Source organism: Melanerpes formicivorus, unplaced genomic scaffold (assembly GCF_026170545.1).
Source record: "Melanerpes formicivorus ecotype bairdi unplaced genomic scaffold, bMelFor1.0.p_v2 SCAF_33, whole genome shotgun sequence".
Classification (NCBI taxonomy): Eukaryota; Metazoa; Chordata; class Aves; order Piciformes; family Picidae; genus Melanerpes; species Melanerpes formicivorus.
In genome coordinates, this window is record NW_027142385.1 from 8,214,919 (window position 1) to 8,231,703 (window position 16,785).

Below are 16,785 nucleotides of genomic sequence, written 5' to 3' on the forward strand. Positions count from 1 at the left end.
ATATTCCAGCCTCCAAAATCTGGCAGCCCCCAGGGAGACTGGAAAGCTACTGCTGAGCTATGGTTCCTCTAAGCACAGATTCCCTCAGACAAGGCTGAGGTGCAGGCCTCTTAACCAACCCAACCCAACTCATCCCTGGCAGTCTGTGTTGTCACAGAATCACTAAGGTTGGAAAAGACCTCCTAAGACCAACTCCAACCTTCTACCCACCACCTCCAGGACCATTAGACCATGCCCCAAAGTGCCACATCTACTCATTTCTTGAGCAGCTCCAGGGATGGTGACTCCACCACCTCCCTGGGCAGCCTCTTCCAGGGCCTGGCCACTCTTTTTACTTCTTTTCCTACCTCCCAATGAATTCAGCAAGTCTCAGCAGCTGTCACTTCAAAGCATGAGATGAGTTTCAGGTTGCTGTGGCAGACACTATTGCTGACACCTCATCTTTCTCTCTGGCTACAGAGAGAGAACAAACCTCTCTAGCACAGGGAGAACTGCATGGAGATACAGTTCTCAGAGTGACTCACTGGGCTCAGAACTCCCAGCCCTGGCCACCCCAAATGCAGCAGAGTGCTTCAGTCTCCTGGGCTTTGGGTATTACCTTCAGAAGGGATGGCATACACTTAAGGCAAGTTACTAAAGGAAGACAAAATGCTCCTGAGACAAACAGGCTGCCAGAAACCCCCAGTCAATGAGCCAAGATGCTTCAGTGCTCTTAAGCTGAAGTCCATCAGGATTCAGTGCTACTCTAAGCTGCTTCTGGAGACCTGGCAGTGTCGGCCTGCATCCTGCAATCTCACCTCCCCAGGACCTGAAGCACTGGCAGCAGACACAGTGCTCACAGACACCAAGCCCACCACGTGCAAAACAGCAGGGAGGCTGCAAAGACAACTCACAGAGAGTACCCAGGGAGAGGTGCTGCTTCCCAAAGGATGGGGACTGGGCCATCAAAGCAGGCTGGAGAGAGGGCGTTCGGACCACGGGAGCGTGGCGCGGCGCCGGGGCTGGAGCAGCCTCCTCCTCCTGGTCCACTGCCTGGGACTCCTCATTCTCCAGCGACTGGGACACTGAGGAGGTGGAGCTCACCTCATCCAGGTCTTCATAGTATCTTGTGGACAGGAAGGCAGATCTGGACAAACTTGCTGCAGTGTCAGAAACAGAGCCATGGGGGAGGGTGTTAGGGTGAGGGAACCACCCAGCCTGGCAGCCAGGACAGAGACAGCCTCTTGTGGGATGCTTTTGCCTTTACCCTGCCTGGTTCAGCCCTGCATGGGCAGGATTTCACCTCTTAACTGCCAGGAAAGGCAGCCTCAAAAAAGGTGGCAACTGAAGGAAATGCTTACTGAGAGCAGATGGAGGAAAAGGAAAGGAGGAGGAAGGACTGAGGAGTGAGAAACCAAAAGCTAAGTCCAGGACTGATTCCCACAGCGCAAAGTCACCCTCCTGGAATGCACTGCAGACCTCTGGGGTGACTAAAAGCTTTACCTGGAGCTGTAGACCTAACAGGTGGAGTTTTCCTCTTGGCTAGGAAATTCCTCAGCTGTGTCTGTTTCACAGGGGACAATTTAGCTGGAAAAGCCAAAGATATTCATTAGCCTACAACCTGACTGCCAGTCACAACCCACAGCCGTGGTGTGAACGCCAGGCAGCAAGCAGGCATTACCAGGTACTTTGGGCAGAGGCTTGCTGTGAGACTCCAGAGTGGTTTTCAGCAGGGCACTGCGGAGGCTTTCAAGGTCATTGTCAAAACTGGGACAAGGCAGAGCAGGGGAAAAAGAAACCAACACATCAGCAGCAGTGACAAAACCAACCAGAGCAGGACCAAAAAGGAGGCCAGAGGAGGAGCCACCAGAACCATTGGCTTCTCTGGAAGAACATTTGGCTCCTCTAGATGCTGTGCTACTTAAACACAGGCATCTTTAATGCCTCTGGAAGCTCCAAGAGCCATCCTCCTCTTCCCCTGAACTCAGAGAAGCAGCCTGGAGGCTCCATTAGCCTCTGCTACCAAAACCATTCAGTGTAGGGGAAGTTTCTGATCAGCATCCAACAGTGGGTCACAGAATATAACCAATGAGCTTCTCTGTTTCCCTCCCAACCCAAACCATGCTATGATTCTATCTTGAGGAGGGTTGATCTAGACTGGAGATTAGGAGGAGACTTCCCAGTGAGGGTAGGGAGACACCAGAACAGGTTGCCCAGGGAGGCTGGGGATGCCTCTTCCATGCAGGTGGTCAAGGCCAGGCTGGATGAGGCCCTGAGCAACCTGGGCTGGTGGGAGGTGTCCCTGCCCATGGCAGGGGGCTGGATCTAGATGATGTTTAAGGTCCCTTCCAACCCAGACCAGCCCCTGAGCCTGTTACCCAGGCAGACCCCAGCACATCCCACCCCACACCCACCCCACGTGGCTCCAGAGGGTGAAGCCTGGCGCGCTGCTGGGGGCGAGGGAGCAGCAGCAGCACCCAGGGGGTTTCACTTACCTCTGAGCACTGCTGAGGGCAGAGGGCTCGGCGGGAACGCTCCACTGCGAGGTCTGGTTGTAGAGGCGCAGCTGCTGCAGGCTGTTGAGCAGGTGGTTGAGCCTCTTCCTCTGCTGGTTGATGATCTCCCTGTTGTTGGCCAGCGTGTTGAACAGCGTCTCGCGCTCGGGGACCAGCAGCCGCCTTGGGACAGCAGACGGAGAGAGGGACAAGGACCCTTCCAGACACCTGCCCACGAGCTGGGAGCAGCTTGCTGCTGCTGCTTCAACTCCACCAGGTCAGAAGTGGTTTGGTTTGAGCCCCAAAGCAGCTCAGATCATCCCAAAATGTATTTCTCCACTGGAGCTGCTGCAGGTTTATTCCCTTAGCTCACTGACTGCAAGCTCAGGGTGTCAGGGCTGGGGGGATGGAGCAAAACTGGAAATGGGGAGACTCAGATTGGCTGTGAGGAAGAAATTCCTCCCCAGGAGGGTGGTGAAGACACTGGCACTGGTTGCCCAGGGGGGTGGTGGAAGCCTCATGGTGGTGCTTAAGGCCAGGCTGAATGTGGCTCTGAGCAACCTGCTGTGGTGTGAGGTGTCCCTGCCCATGGCAGGGGGTTGGAACTGGCTGAGCCTTGAGGTCCCTTCCAGCCCTGACAATTCTGTGAGTCTCTATAGGTTTTCTTTATGAGGTGTCATTAGCTACCACCAATGGCTGCAGTTGGTCTCTACAAAGCTTGCTTTGCAGCAGGATTTTCTTTGCCAGCAGCACTACTGAACACCACGAGGCAGCCAGCTTGGAACGTGCACAAAGCCAAACCTCTTGCTCTCAGCAGGTGTCTTAGTCAAGCTTTGTTCTGAGACCCCTTGAAAAACCTCATGATGGTAAATGGACAATGGCTTTTGTCTGCCTGGCTGAACAGGTTGCCCAGAGATGCTGTAAAGGCTCCAAGCCTGTTCAAAGCTATGCTGGATGGAGCAACCTGCTCTAGGAGGACGAGTCCCTGGCTGGAATTAGATGCTCTCTCTTTAAGGTCCCCCCCAACACACAGCATTCCATGATTCTCTCTTCCTCACAGCTGTTCTGCCTTCCAGGTACTCACTTCTGCTTCCTCTTCTGCTCCAGGTGCCGATCCCACTCCAGGTCCAGGACATCATTCACATCCTGCACAGCGAACTTCACGTACTGGTGCAGGCGCCGGATCTCCTGCCAGGCAAAGTCAAGTCAGCTTCTCATTCACCTCAGAAACCCCAGCTGCAGTTCAAGAAGCTGAAGATCCTTTCAGTTCATTCAGTCCAAGCCAGGCAGCACTTCCCCATTCCCTGGGAATTTTGATCAGCACAACAGAACCCAACGCAGTGGAACTCTGCTGGGCACTCCTGGGGTGCCCACAGGGCTCAGCTTGGGAATTCCACCTCAGCCCTCAGCCAGAAACAGCACTGCCCATAATGTTTGCCAAACCTTCCAGAAAGGGGTTTACAAACCTCAGGCATCACATACAAAACAAGCCTCAGTTCAGCTCTCTTTTCCAGAGCTTTGAGTCATTTGCTCCCATTTTACAACGCTGAAACTTCTGACAATGAAGAGGTGATCAAAGCTCTGCAGGCTGTTCACATGGCCCTGGGACAGCAGCCCTCCCAGGCTGTGATTCATGAAAGCACTCAACAAATGCTCACAACTCCCACACTGAGGCAAGGAATTCACTGGATTTTTATAGGTAGGAAAGAAAAAGCAAAGCACAGGGAGTAAGGAGCCTGAGCCACAACCACAGGGTTGCACAAGTGGCACAACTAAGCCAGAGAGAGCTCTGGCTCCAAGCCCTGCTCCCTAAACCAAACCAGGGCTTGGTCTCACTGCTGTCATCCCTCCAGCCTGTTTGGCACAAACATGTCTTGGTCTCTGCTCTCATACAAGGGCAATGGAAAGTGGAGTTGGTTTCAGCTTATCCCAACAGCATGCTCCCTTCAAGAGAGAGGAGGAGCAGCCAAGCAACACAGCTTGGGGAGGGGGAAATCCACTGCAGCTGTCTTTGAGATCCAGCAGGACACTAACCTGAGAAACACAGCCTGAAACCAGAGCCAGACCTGCTCTGGCCCCAGTGCCACACAGCACAGCTTTCCTTTAACACAGAACCCCAGAATGGCTCAGCTTGGAAGGGACCTCAGAGATCTACCCCAATCCCCCTGCCACGGGCAGGGACACCTCTCAACTTGATTGCTCAAGGCCTGAAAGCTCTCCTTCCATTTCAATCCACTTCCACTTCTCTCCCACCCTGTGATCCTTGAGGAGGGCAGATTGAGACTGGAGATGAGGAAGAAATTCTTCAGAGTGAGGCTGGGGAGCCACTGGCACAGGCTGCCCAGGGAGGCTGTGGCTGCCCCCTCCCTGGAGGTGTTCACAGCCAGGCTGGATGAGGCCCTGAGCAACCTGGGCTGGGGGGAGCTGTCCCTGCCCATGGCAGAGGGTTGGAATTGAATCACCTTTCAGGCTCCTTCCAAGCCAAACCATTCCATGAATCCTCCTCATGATCCTCTCTCTAGAGCATTAAGCTTGAAAGCAGTGAGACAGAGAGGACATGAGGCAGGCACACAGTCAGCAGTGAACCCATCTAGAGGATTCAGGTGAAGATTAGAGATCAGCCCTGAAAGAGAAGGCTTCCACTCAGCTGATTTCCACTAAGTGTCTGTAACAAAGAGGACATTGAGCTGTGCCTCCAGCCAGCTTGGCAAACTTCTGGAGGGGAACCTAGCAGTGGAGGAAAGACCAAATGTGATTTGCAAGGCACATTCACTCCTTCTGCTCAGGGTTAACTAGCCCTCTCATCACCAGGGCTGTAACAAAGAAGGCTTCACTCCTCCTTCCTTTCATCTCTCTGAAAGCCTCTTTATCTACTGCTGCTTATTTCCCTTTGTGCTCCAGCTTTTAGAATCTCATCTGGCTTTGTGCTCCACCAGCCACGAAATTAACCACACCATCCTGCAAGTCATAACAGCATCAAATTGTTCCAGAAGGCACTTGCTGGAGATAAAAATAATTCCAGCAACTCTTCCACAAAGTGTAGGGGGGGACCCCAACCCAAACCACATTCTCCCCACTGAAATTCCTGAGCAAACACTCCAGGATGGGAAGGAACAGGATGGCAAGAGTCACATGCTAAGCCCAGGGCCGAGCTGGGCCTCCCTCTTCCAAGCTAAGCCCAGGGCAGAGCTGGGCCTCCCTCTTCCAAGCTAAGCCCAGGGCAGAGCTGGGCCTCCCTCTTCCAAGCTAAGCCCAGGGCAGAGCTGGGAGCTGGGCCTCCCTCTTCCAAGCTAAGCCCAGGGCAGAGCTGGGCCTCAGGTGATCTACTTCCCTTCAGGAGTTTGGGATCATCACTGCAAACGACTCCAGCACAGAGGAGCTTTAGGGGGGGCATTTTCAGCAGGCCTTGCAAACTCATGCAAAGCAAAGCTTGGGCAGAGCAAACCTGCTGGGCAGTGGCACACAGAGCCTGTTTCATTTGAAATCAAGGCAGAGGCTGGCTGACATGCTTCATACCTGCAGCTGTGCTTCACTCTTGGGATCCAAAGGTTTCTTATAGAGCAAATGCAAATACCCTGAGCCACGACTCTGATTATTCTGCTCCTTAGCCTCTTCCACCCCTGCAAATCCCTCCAGCAAGGTTGTCTTAAGAATGCTGATATCTCCATGAAGTGACTGCCAACAGAAAGAGGAGAGATGGACAAGGGGGAAAACAACATTTTTCTCACTGTCACCTCTAGCTCAGGGACTTCTGCAGGCAGCTGCCTGACAGCACCAACACAGCAGTCACCTCTCCAGGCCAGCTGCACACTCAGGTGCCCCAGGCCAGCCTTGGCAGCAGCAGCTGAGGAACTGCTGAGGAGCTCAGCAGTTTGAAGACACTCTGCTCACCTCTGTGGTCTCTTTGATCTCCAAGAGGAAAGTGTGAAGATCATCTGACTCAGTCCTCAACATCTTCATTTCCTCTGGAGTCCCAACTTGGAAACAGGCTTTGGAGCTCCTGGCCTTCAGCTCCTCCATCTCCTTTTGGAAGTGTGCAATCTACAAAGGCAAGCAAGGGGAAAGTGCAGCCCCTGAGACACAGCAGGGCCTGCAACAAATGGAGCAGCTCTGGGATAATGTTCCCACTCTGAGGCAAATGTTTGTCAGCCTGCAGCCAAAGCAGGAAATTCCTCTGGAATTTTAAGAGGAAAGAGCACTCAGCTTTTCCAGCACAGCAGCTGCAATCAGAGATGGCTGAACAGGACACCAATGGCAGTTACAAACCAGGCTGGGGGGAAAAAAAACCAACTCCATTCCCATTCCTAGATACTGACAGAGAGCATCAGAACAGAGGTGAGCTGGAGAGAAGGGTCTGGGAACCCTGTGTGGGCTCACAGCTTCTAGAAACTGAGGGAAAAGTGCTTGAAACAAATCTCACCTCCTCTCTGATCCCTGCTATGACAGGGTCTGAGTCCTTCCACTGGTGACTCTGCTTCTCTAAAGCTGTGCTGGGAACTGCTGATTTGCCCTGAAACAAAGCAGAAGAATGACAAATCCCACAGCAGCATTAGGGATACAGAGAATCATACAACCACAGAATGCTTTGGGTTGGAAGGGACCTCCAAGGCTCACCCAGTCCAAGCCCCCAGCAGGGACATCCTCCACTAGAGCAGGTTGCTCAGAGCCTTGTGGAGCCTCACCTTGAGTATCCCCAGGGATGGGACCCCAGCCACCTCCCTGGGCAAGCTGTTGGAGTGTTCCAGCAGCCTTATGGTGCAGAACTTCTTCCTAACAGCCAATCTACATTTGCTCTGCTCTCATTTCTAACACCTCTCAAGCAGATTTGGTTGCCCAAGGCTCCTCCAGCATCTCCAGGGAGGAGGAGGCCTCCACAGCCAGCCTCAGTCCCATGGCTTTGCTGCTATTTGAGCGCTAAGAGCTACTCAATCCTCTGACCTCAGAAGTCCTTCTGCCCAAGGAATTCAAGCAATTCGTGACCCATGTACAACATTCACCCTCTGAAGCTGCCACCCCAGCCCCCATTACCTGAGCAGGGCTTGGTTTTGCTGCAGAAGGGGTGACCTTGGCTGTCTTCTGCCCCAAAGCAGCCGCAGGCGCGCTCGGAGCAGGCCGCGTCGCTGGAGGTCCCGAGGAGGAAGAGAGATGGAGGAGCTCAGACCAAGCTTGAGCAATCAGCCTGTGATCAGCCACAGCCATAACCACCACCCCCAAGTCCCAAAGCAGTGGTGGTGCAGGCCCCAGTGCAAGGCCACACCTTCCTCAGGTGCTGCTCTACTCCAATCTCCCTGCTGGCAGCTGTCACTGCCCGGCACCTGGCTGGGGCCTTGCTGAAGGGCCTCAAGGCTCCCAGCCACACCACCACTGCAGATGGAGCATCACTCTGCTAACAAGTGACTGCTAGCTCATTTAAATTCACTTGTGGCCATCTTTAATCACTCCAGATGCCAGACAAGGCACTGGTTTGTGAGACTGCCCAGGGGCATTCACAGGGAGAGCACTGAAGCCGCCAGCAGCTCTGGCTGGGCTGCAGAAGCTGAGTTTATTCACTCCACATATGGCCCTCAGGGGAAGACAAATAGAAAAGCTGCTCAGTTTGACTGCTAAGTCCATCACACCCTGCTGGTGTGCAAAGCAGGAGGCCTGCTGCAGCAGGAAAAGCAGCAAGGAGCCAAATGAGGCTCACCACGTCCCAGAACTCTCAGCAGGTTGTTTGGAGGGGATTATCCCCAACAACAGGCATCAGAGTCCTACCTGGGGCAGGGGTTGAAGTCTTTGGTGCTGTGGTAGTAGAGGCTGTGAGGGCTGTGGACTGGCTCAAGGGACTTGCAGCAGTAGTTTTGGATGTGGTTGAGAATGAGAACATTGTGGCAGTGCACTGACCACTGCTGCTGGCAGGAGTGGAGGTCTCTACAGCAGTGAACCTGCAAGGGAAAGCAGAAGATCCTTCAGCTCTGAACTGGGCCCTGGCTGTTTCCCTCCATCCAAAACAAAGCTCTGAGTCCTACTGAATTGGCATCCTCTGGGGTCAGCAATAACTCCAAGTGGGAAGCAGCCACTCAGGACCATTTCTGAGCATGTGGAACCATGGGGACTGCTACCCCAGAGCCACTCAGACAGCAGGAAGTCAAATGGCAGCAACATGTCCCTGCTTCAAAATGCACCAAAGCTCCAACCACAGCAGGTCTGAGCTGCCCTTTGGTGTCACCCTTGCAGCAAGGCTCAAGGAGGGCTGCTGCAAGAGGACAGGCATTTCTGTGCAGCTCTAAGCCAGCTCCTCAAGGCAGGCAGCTGACCAGCACAGCACTTGCCTTGCACACTCAATATCAAACTCCAACAGCCAGCAGAGCTCCCCTCAGCTCCTGGTGCTCTGAGGAGTTTTCTAATTAAAAAGTGACTCATTTGGACCATCAGAAACATCTGACAAAGCACTTACAGAAGCAGCTCTAATTAACACAGCCCTGCTTTAAAGCACTCTGTCTAAAAAGCAGAGAGCAAGCCTCAGGAGCTGGAGGGGAGAGAGTGGAGCTGTGAAATCAGAGACAGCTCCTCACTCAGACCCATCCTGCACAGCTCCTAATCAATATTGGTTTTCTTTCAGCTGGCAGGAACAAGCTTTGAAGATTTCAGATCCTGTATTTAGGGAGCAAGCATCCATTTAACAACCCCCAAGAAGCCTGGCACTGAGCAGGGGAAAGGAAAAGCAACCCAGCAGCTATGGCTGCAGCTGCCCCTCAGCTCTGCCAGTGACTCTCCAGGCTGTGGGCAAGCAACCTCCAACAAACAGTCAAAGGAACTTGTGCTGCCTCCACCACACTGCACCAAACCCAAAGGATTTCACACCCCCAAGAGTCTGTAACCATGAAAAGCATCAAACCAAGGCATGGAATTACTGTTTGATCCCCAGGAGGCAAAGCCATGGCAATCCCTGTCCCTGGCAGCTTGGCAAGCTACCAGTCTGATGCTTGGCACCATCCCTTCACTACCACTTTGCCCATGACCTGCAGCATGGAGAGCACTGAGGGTTGTCACAGCCAAGGTCAAGAGAGGCTTGCTCAGGGCTTTCCTGGGGGCACAGGGAACAGCTGCAGGGCCAAAAGCCAGAAAGCACCTTCAGAACCACCACACATGGTCCATGCCTGCAGCAGTTCAACAAGCATCCAACCACAGCATCTACTTACTTCTCATTGAGGTTCACTTTGACTGAAGAAGCTGAAGGGGAAAAAGATGACTTCTGTGGAAGAGGTGTTGAGGAGAGTGGTGGCCCAGGGGAGCTGTCTGCAGCTGCTTTAAAGTTCATGGATCCAAAGGGAAAAAAGGTGGCAGCAGCTGTGGTGGCCACAGAAGGAGCAGGAGTGGTGGATGCCTTAGGAGAAGCAGAGGTGAAGGAGAAGGTCGCTGCTGCAGCCAGGCTGGGGGCCAGGGCTTGCGTGGAGGCCTCGCTGGCAAAGGGGTAAGGAGGAGGATCAGAGCCTGCAGGGCCAGCAGCCTTGGCAGCTGGGGGGGTGAAGGAGAAAGCTGCTCCCCCAGGCCCAGGAGGCTGGCCAGAGGCAGGAGGAGCAGCACCAGGTCCTGTGTCAGGCTTTGGGGGAGTGGTTGGAGTTGTGGCAGCACTTCCTGCAGGGAGACAAACAGGGAAGGAAGAGACTCACTTGGCTGCTCTGATGGATGGCAGGAGATGTCTCCAGGCCAAAGACTCTTTGCTGGGGACAGTGCAGCACTCCCTTGCTCACTGGACAGGTGAGGAAGAGAGATGGCAGAGCTGAGCTCCCAGCCCCCAAGCCAGGGGTGAGACAGAAACTGCACAAGCCACGATCAATGCCCCAGCCTGAGCAGATTGATGCTGCCTGGAATCTCCTGGGAGAAGGCTTCACCTCTGCCATGGATTGTGAGGAGGTTCCTGCCTCCTCAAATCAAAGAGGCTGCCTGTGCTGCAGAGGGGCAGGCTGCCAAGCAGCAGCACTCTCTGGGGAAGGAGGAGCACATTTGGGCTTTGGGAAGAAATGAGGTGGGTTTGCAGCTCTTCCTGCATGCATGCAGAGAGCAGTCAGCTCCCCTGCCTCCCCAGCACAGCAAACTGCCTGCTGCACACTGCACAAGGCAGCACACAGACAACTGCTCCTCACCTGCTGGCACAGGTTCTGTGCTGCAGAAAGCTGTTGTGTAAATAAGCTTTGGCTACAACCTTAGCTCATTCCAGGGCCTCCCAGAGCAAAACCATCACCTCACACTCTGGCTCTGCAGAGGGCTTGATCCTTGGCCTACACAGAGCCTGCAGTCACTGCTGCAGCTTCAGCCATGCAGCCCAAAGCTGGGCAAAGGCCTCCTAGAATTGCCTTGGCCCTGCTCCCCAGAGGCTGATGGCACAGCCAAGTCTAAGGGCACAGCCTGCAAGGTGCTGGAGAGCCTGCAGAGCAGGAGTGGGGAATTTCCCACTGATGGGCAAGCACAGAGCAGTCCTGGGAGCCCACAGCAGCAGGAACTGCTCCTCACTACCACTGCAAAGAACAAAGAACAAGAACAAGTGCCCTCTGACACCTCTGACTGTCAGAGCACAGATGGAGGGGACAAGGATCCAGGAGTCTCTGCCTTGCCCCAGCTCAGCAGAGCTCTTACCTGTTGACTTTGGAACTCTCTCCCCTACTAGGGGCAGCAGCTCTGGGGTGACCAGGAGGGACCTGACCCCTGGGTTTTGGTTGATCATGTAGAAGGGGCAGAGGACTCCATCCGTGGAGAGCAAGATCAGAACTGGAGCTGGAGCCAAGGTCTTCTCATCACCTGCCAGAGAGCACAGAGGTGAACCCTGCAGCCACAGCTCCCTGCTCTGCCCCTGCTGGCACTGACACCTTCCCCCCCCTTGCTCAGCACAGCATTCCTTCACACATCTCCCTCTGTGCTTTCACCTTGCTCCAGGAGTGCTCCAACTCTCTCTTTTTTCCCCCTTCTTTAGCCCTTTCTATTGACAGCTTCACCTTTCCCAGTCCACAGATGGTTACTCTGAGAATCCAATGCCAGCCCCAGACTGGCAAAGCCCAACTTTCACCTTGGAATTCCTGAGCCAAGCCTTGCCAGCTTCTGCAGCAGCCCTTTTTCCCTCATCTATGTGCTGCCCCCTCCTCAATCCTCTAAGCCTGTCAGCAATCCTCACCCTCCTTTGGGTCCTGTCCCATCATTAACATTCACTTGCACCAAGGAGGGAAGAGAACTGCCAGACAGGAAGCTTTTTAACTTTAAAGAAAGCTAACATCAAACAAACTGCCTGATGATCTGAACCTCTGGGATCAAGTACTTGTGATTTGTGCAGCTGCAGCTTCCAGCCTAGAGCCTGCTTCAGCTGAAGTGTTTCCAGCACAGTTAAAGCCCCCAGACCACTCCCTGTAATTCACAGAATGGTTCAGGTTGGAAGGGACCTCAGGGATCATCTGCTCCAACCTCCCACCCTGCCCAGGGACACCTCTCAACCAGGCTCAGCTGCTCAAGGCCTCACCCAACCTGGCCTTGAACACCCCCAGGCAGGAGGCAGCCACAGCCTCCCTGGGCAGCCTGGGCCAGATTCTCACCACCCTGGTACTGAAGAACTTCTTCCTCAGCTCCACTCTAACCCTGCTCTGCCTCAGCTCCAAACCATTCCCCCTTGGCCTGTCTCTAGACACCCTCAGGAGAAGTCTCTCTGCAGCCTGGATCCCTTCAGGTACTGGCAGACAGCTCTGAGGTCCCCCTGGAGCCTTCTCCTCCCCAGCCTCCCTCAGCCCAGCAGAGCTGCTCCAGCCCCTGGATCATCTCTGATTAAAACCAATCAGTGATGGTTTAACTGTGCTTAATGAAACATAGGCAGCCCAGCAAAGGCAGGCTGCAGGGGAGCCCTGCTGCCAGCACACACTGCTGGGTGGCCACACTCCCCAACACATTGGCTCTGCAGGAAGATGATGCTAGGGAAAGGCAGGTTCCAGATGGGAACCAGCTGCAGGCCAGTGAGGCTCCTCTGCAGTCCCAGCTGGCTGTGAAGTGCAGAGCTCAGGAGTGTGCAGCCAAACCCAAGCTGATTGCATTCTGTGCTCTCAGGGAATGTGGCAGCAAAGAAAGAGAGAACACCTTCCCCAAAACCCTCTCTCAAGGCAGCACACCCTGGGCTTTAGAAGCTTCTGCTCTGACAAGTTCCTTAATCCACTAACTGCACAGATTAGCAGAGAAAATGCTCCCAGCTCAGCTTTGCATTCAAGCACAGAGCTTGACCTCCATTTTCTTCTGTAGGCTTCCAGGCAGGTCAAGTGCTCAGTTAAATGGCCCCCTCCTGTGCTCCTCGGCAGCTCCCCACTGCAGTCCCTTCCTCTCTGCCCGAAGGCAGCTCTAGCTCAAGCTGTCTCTGCGCTTGGAGGGAGGGTTTGCAGAAGTCACTGAAGGGACAACACAACAGCTCAGAGAGCTCTTCAGCCTCTGAGGAGGTGCTCTGAAGAGCCTTGAGGCAGCACAGGAGGTACAGCACTAATGCAGCTGGCTGGGTGCAGAGCACAGCAGGGCTCCCCCAGCCCAGCCCTGCGCTTTGATGCAGAATCAAAACCCCTCCCTTCACCTCAGTGACCTTTGCTTTTGCTGGCTTGCAAACTAACCCACTTTCCTTCAGACCCTTGCAAATGGACTCCACACAAACCAGGCCTGCAGGCTGCCAGCAGCTGCAGCAGCAAGGAAACCCTCCCAGGCAGCCTGAAACCCCTGCTGACAGCAGGAGTCCTGCTCACTGCCACCCAGCTCTGTGAAACCCACCCCCAGCTCAGGGGCTGGCTGCCAGGGCAACATCCCAGACGCTGGAAGCTTTGGGGAAGAACTGGACTGAACCCTTTGCCCCCAGGTGCTGTGGGTTTGGCACAAGGCAGCAGGATGGATTCTCTGTGCTGGTTTCCCTTTCAGAATAACCTCCCAGAAGCCTGAGCCCCAGGCTGCTCCCCAGAGCTCTCCCAGGTGTTGCTGTTACTGGACTGCTCCACAGGGCAGACAGAGAGCACTTACTGATGGGGATGGCCATGTTGCTAGTGTAGTCCACAGCAACCCCCACAGGCAGAGTGTCATCACTCTTGTCTGTCACAGGAAGCTCTGCTCTGCTGGAGTCCTCCAAAACCCAGGATTCCCAGTTCTGCCAAAAGGAAGGTTGTTATGTTGAGTGCTGCCTTCCTGTGATCAGCTCCTTCAGACCCCCAGCTGACAGCCAGGGTGCAAAAGCCCCAGCTGGAGAGCATCTACTGAAACCTGCCAGTGGCAGAAGCAGCAGGAGCCAGCCCAGCCCTGAGCTCACACACCCCTGCAGGCCAGAGCTAAGGTCAGGCAGGTGCAGTGTTTGGCTTGCACTGATGACCTCACATCAGTCACCTCCTTGCAGTGACCAAGCTTTGAGGTTTCCACAGTGCATGGTGGACAACCAGAGTGCTGGGCTGTGGCTCACAGAGCACTGCTGCTGCTTGCCCTTCCTTGCTCCTGGCAGCCTAACCTCTGCTTCATCTAAACACTGTGCTGAAGATCCTGCCCAGCTCAGAGGCAAAAAGAAAGGAGTTCCACTTGGGTTTGGGGTGTTCTTTGCATGTCTGTCAGCTCATCACACCCCAGGTCCTGCTGGGATCTTGGAGCCACAAATGCACCAGCAGCAGCAGTCTTACCTGGTCCCCTTGCCTGGCCAGGATGCTGACTTCTGTGGAAGCTGCTGAAGCTGCCAGCACAAGGTCCCTGCAAGCACAGACACAAAGAGGTTAAACCCAGCATGGCAAGGCCCCCAGCCCCTTCAGACATGCAGTACAGGGAGAGCCCTTGCCATGATTGCCACCACTCACCACTCCTCCACATAGGTGAGGAAGTAATGGTGCTGCCTCTCAGTGCAGCTCCCATAGCAAGGCTCCATGAAATTCACAAACTTCTCTGGTCTCTTCTCTTCCTTTTTCTGTTGAGACCAACAGAGAGAATTTACCTCCCCATGCACAGCTCAAATGGCCTCCCCCAGGCATGGCAGCACCAGGGGACACCAAGAATTGCCACAGAACCAGAGAACTGCCAGGGCTGGAAGGGACCCCAAGGCTCAGCCAGCTCCAACCCCCTGCCATGGGCAGGGACACCTCACACCACAGCAGGTTGCTCACAGCCACCTCCAGCCTGGCTGCAAACACCTCCAGGCAGGAGGCTTCCACCACCTCCCTGGGCAGCCTGTGCCAGGCTCTCACCACCCTCCTGGGCAACAACTTCTTCCTCACATCCAATCTGCATCTCCCCATTTCTGGTTCTGCTCCATCCCCCCCAGCCCTATCCCTCCCTGACAGCCTCACAAGTCCCTCCCCAGCTTTCCTGGAGCCCCCTGCAGATCCTGGAAGGCCACAATGAGGTCTCCTCAGAGCCTTCTCTTCTCTAGCCTGAAACATGTAACAAGGGACAAGCAAACCACCCCCAAGCCTTCTCCAAAAGGCAAAGGAGCAACACAGAGGTTACCACTCCCAGAGCTCACTCCCCCCAGCAATGAATTATCTGATACTGAAGAGGAGCACATCACCAGGCCTAGAACCTCCTTAACCCAAAGCAAACAACTCAGATCCACACAAATCCCTCAGGACTCTTCATCAGCTAAGTTTTCCTGCCCAAGTGCTTACTTCAGAGGCCAGAAGCCTTCATGCCCTGATTTGACCTCAGCAAAGAGCTGGCTGTGGATTGATTTGCTAGTGGAACCTTACTTCCTTCACTCAATCCTCCCAACCCCATCAGTTACAGCAGCACCACACTCAAAATTCTCCATCCCACTGCAACAAACAGGCCAAGAACAAGCAGCAATGCTTCAGTCCTTGTGACTTGCTGGCACTTACAGGCAGGATGGCTATGACCACTTCTGGAGGGGTTTCCAGGGTCCCATCAGCTGCTGCATACACAATAGTGAAGACATAGGTGCCAATCCACAGCACATCCAGGACTGGAAGAGAGGGAAACAGACACCTCAGGCAGGAACTCTCCAGGATGACACTGCCCTTGCCCACTGGAACTGTCCCAGGAGTTTCCAACACAACCCAGAAGAATCTATTGGAAGTTCTGATGTCCTCAGCAGGAGGAGACACAGAGCTGCTGGAGTGAGTCCAGGAGGCCACAAAGATGACCCAAGGGCTGGAGCAGCTCTGCTGTGAGCAGAGGCTGAGGGAGCTGGGGGTGTGCAGCCTGGAGAGAAGAAGACTCCAGGGGGACCTCAGAGCTGCCTGCCAGGACCTGAAGGGATCCTGCAGGAGAGATGTCCCTGCCCATGGTAGGGGAGGCTGGAGCAGATGAGCTCTGAGATCCCTCCAACCTGAGCCATTCTAGGAGTCTGTGATGTGCTTGATGACACCACAGGAGAGGTCACATCAGTGCCTCCAAGCATGGAGAGAGTTTTGCCACATCCCCCTGAAGGAAGCTTTCTGCTGTGACAGTTTACTGCTGAGTCAAAATGCTGAGATGGAACTCAAAGCAAAAGATGAGAGTGAGATTTATGTCCTGAAAGCTTATCCACAGAATGGGTTGGGTTGGGAGAGCCTTTGCTGCATTGCTGTGTGCTGCCTGGAGGCTCCTGGGCACCACCAGCCTCTGCCTGCTGCTCAGCTGCTCCAGCAGCTACTATGGAGACCAGGAGCAGCATCTGTCTCCCAAGGGCAGGGAGCTCAGGGGGCTGGCTTGGCTCAGCCCTGCAAGCAACACCTCAGCAGGCAGGGGCTGAAACAACTCCTGCCTGTGGAGGGTAGAGGCCAGGGATGCAGAGAATGGTTTGGGTTGGAAGGGACCTTCAAGCTCAGCCAGCACAGGATGCTCCCTCCACCTCTCCCCAGCCCAGGCTGCTCAGGGCCTCATCCAGCCTGGCCCTGAACACCTCCAGGGAGGGGGCAGCCACAGCCTCCCTGGGCAGCCTGTGCCAGTGCCTCCTGCAGCTCCCCATGGCAGCATTGGCTGCCACCTGGGAGAGCAAAACACAGCTTTTGAGATGAGTATTTCAACCATTCCAGAGGCAGCCTGGGCAGTTCTCTAAACCCAAAGCAGCAGCAAAGATTTTTGTTGCCAAGTATTTCCCAATCACACTGAAATGGCAGAAGCAGAGCAGGGCACAGCTGCCACAGATGAAAACATGAGGAGCAGGAGGAGGGGTGAGTGGAAAATGAGTGAAAAGCCAAGGTAAAAAGAAGTGAAGAGCTGTACCTTTGACAGGGTTGTCTGAGTCATAGAAGGGAGGACAGGGAATCACTTTCTTCTCCTGCAGGTTCTGCAAACAGAACTCCTCTTAACTCAAAGAGAAAGCCAACAAAGAAAGCCAGCTCCCTGCAGAAGGCCC

General features: G+C 54.5%; 1 protein-coding gene across 2 annotated transcripts in view; it reads right to left on the bottom strand.

Moving 5' to 3' along the window:
- The window catches only part of NUP214 (nucleoporin 214), a 45,289-nt gene that overhangs the window by 23,613 nt on the left and 4,891 nt on the right, over positions 1–16,785 (bottom strand). For both annotated transcript variants that reach the window (XM_068155984.1, XM_068155983.1), the window contains exons 6-22: positions 16,653–16,716; positions 15,305–15,408; positions 14,291–14,397; positions 14,120–14,186; positions 13,479–13,602; positions 11,091–11,252; positions 9,656–10,091; positions 8,229–8,398; positions 7,503–7,594; positions 6,895–6,984; positions 6,366–6,515; positions 5,991–6,149; positions 3,559–3,662; positions 2,475–2,657; positions 1,661–1,746; positions 1,483–1,566; positions 894–1,139 (exon numbers count right to left, since the gene is read on the bottom strand). In XM_068155984.1, coding sequence (XP_068012085.1) covers positions 894–1,139; positions 1,483–1,566; positions 1,661–1,746; positions 2,475–2,657; positions 3,559–3,662; positions 5,991–6,149; positions 6,366–6,515; positions 6,895–6,984; positions 7,503–7,594; positions 8,229–8,398; positions 9,656–10,091; positions 11,091–11,252; positions 13,479–13,602; positions 14,120–14,186; positions 14,291–14,397; positions 15,305–15,408; positions 16,653–16,716 — 2,428 coding nt within the window. The remainder of the gene's footprint in view (positions 1–893; positions 1,140–1,482; positions 1,567–1,660; positions 1,747–2,474; positions 2,658–3,558; positions 3,663–5,990; positions 6,150–6,365; positions 6,516–6,894; positions 6,985–7,502; positions 7,595–8,228; positions 8,399–9,655; positions 10,092–11,090; positions 11,253–13,478; positions 13,603–14,119; positions 14,187–14,290; positions 14,398–15,304; positions 15,409–16,652; positions 16,717–16,785) is intronic.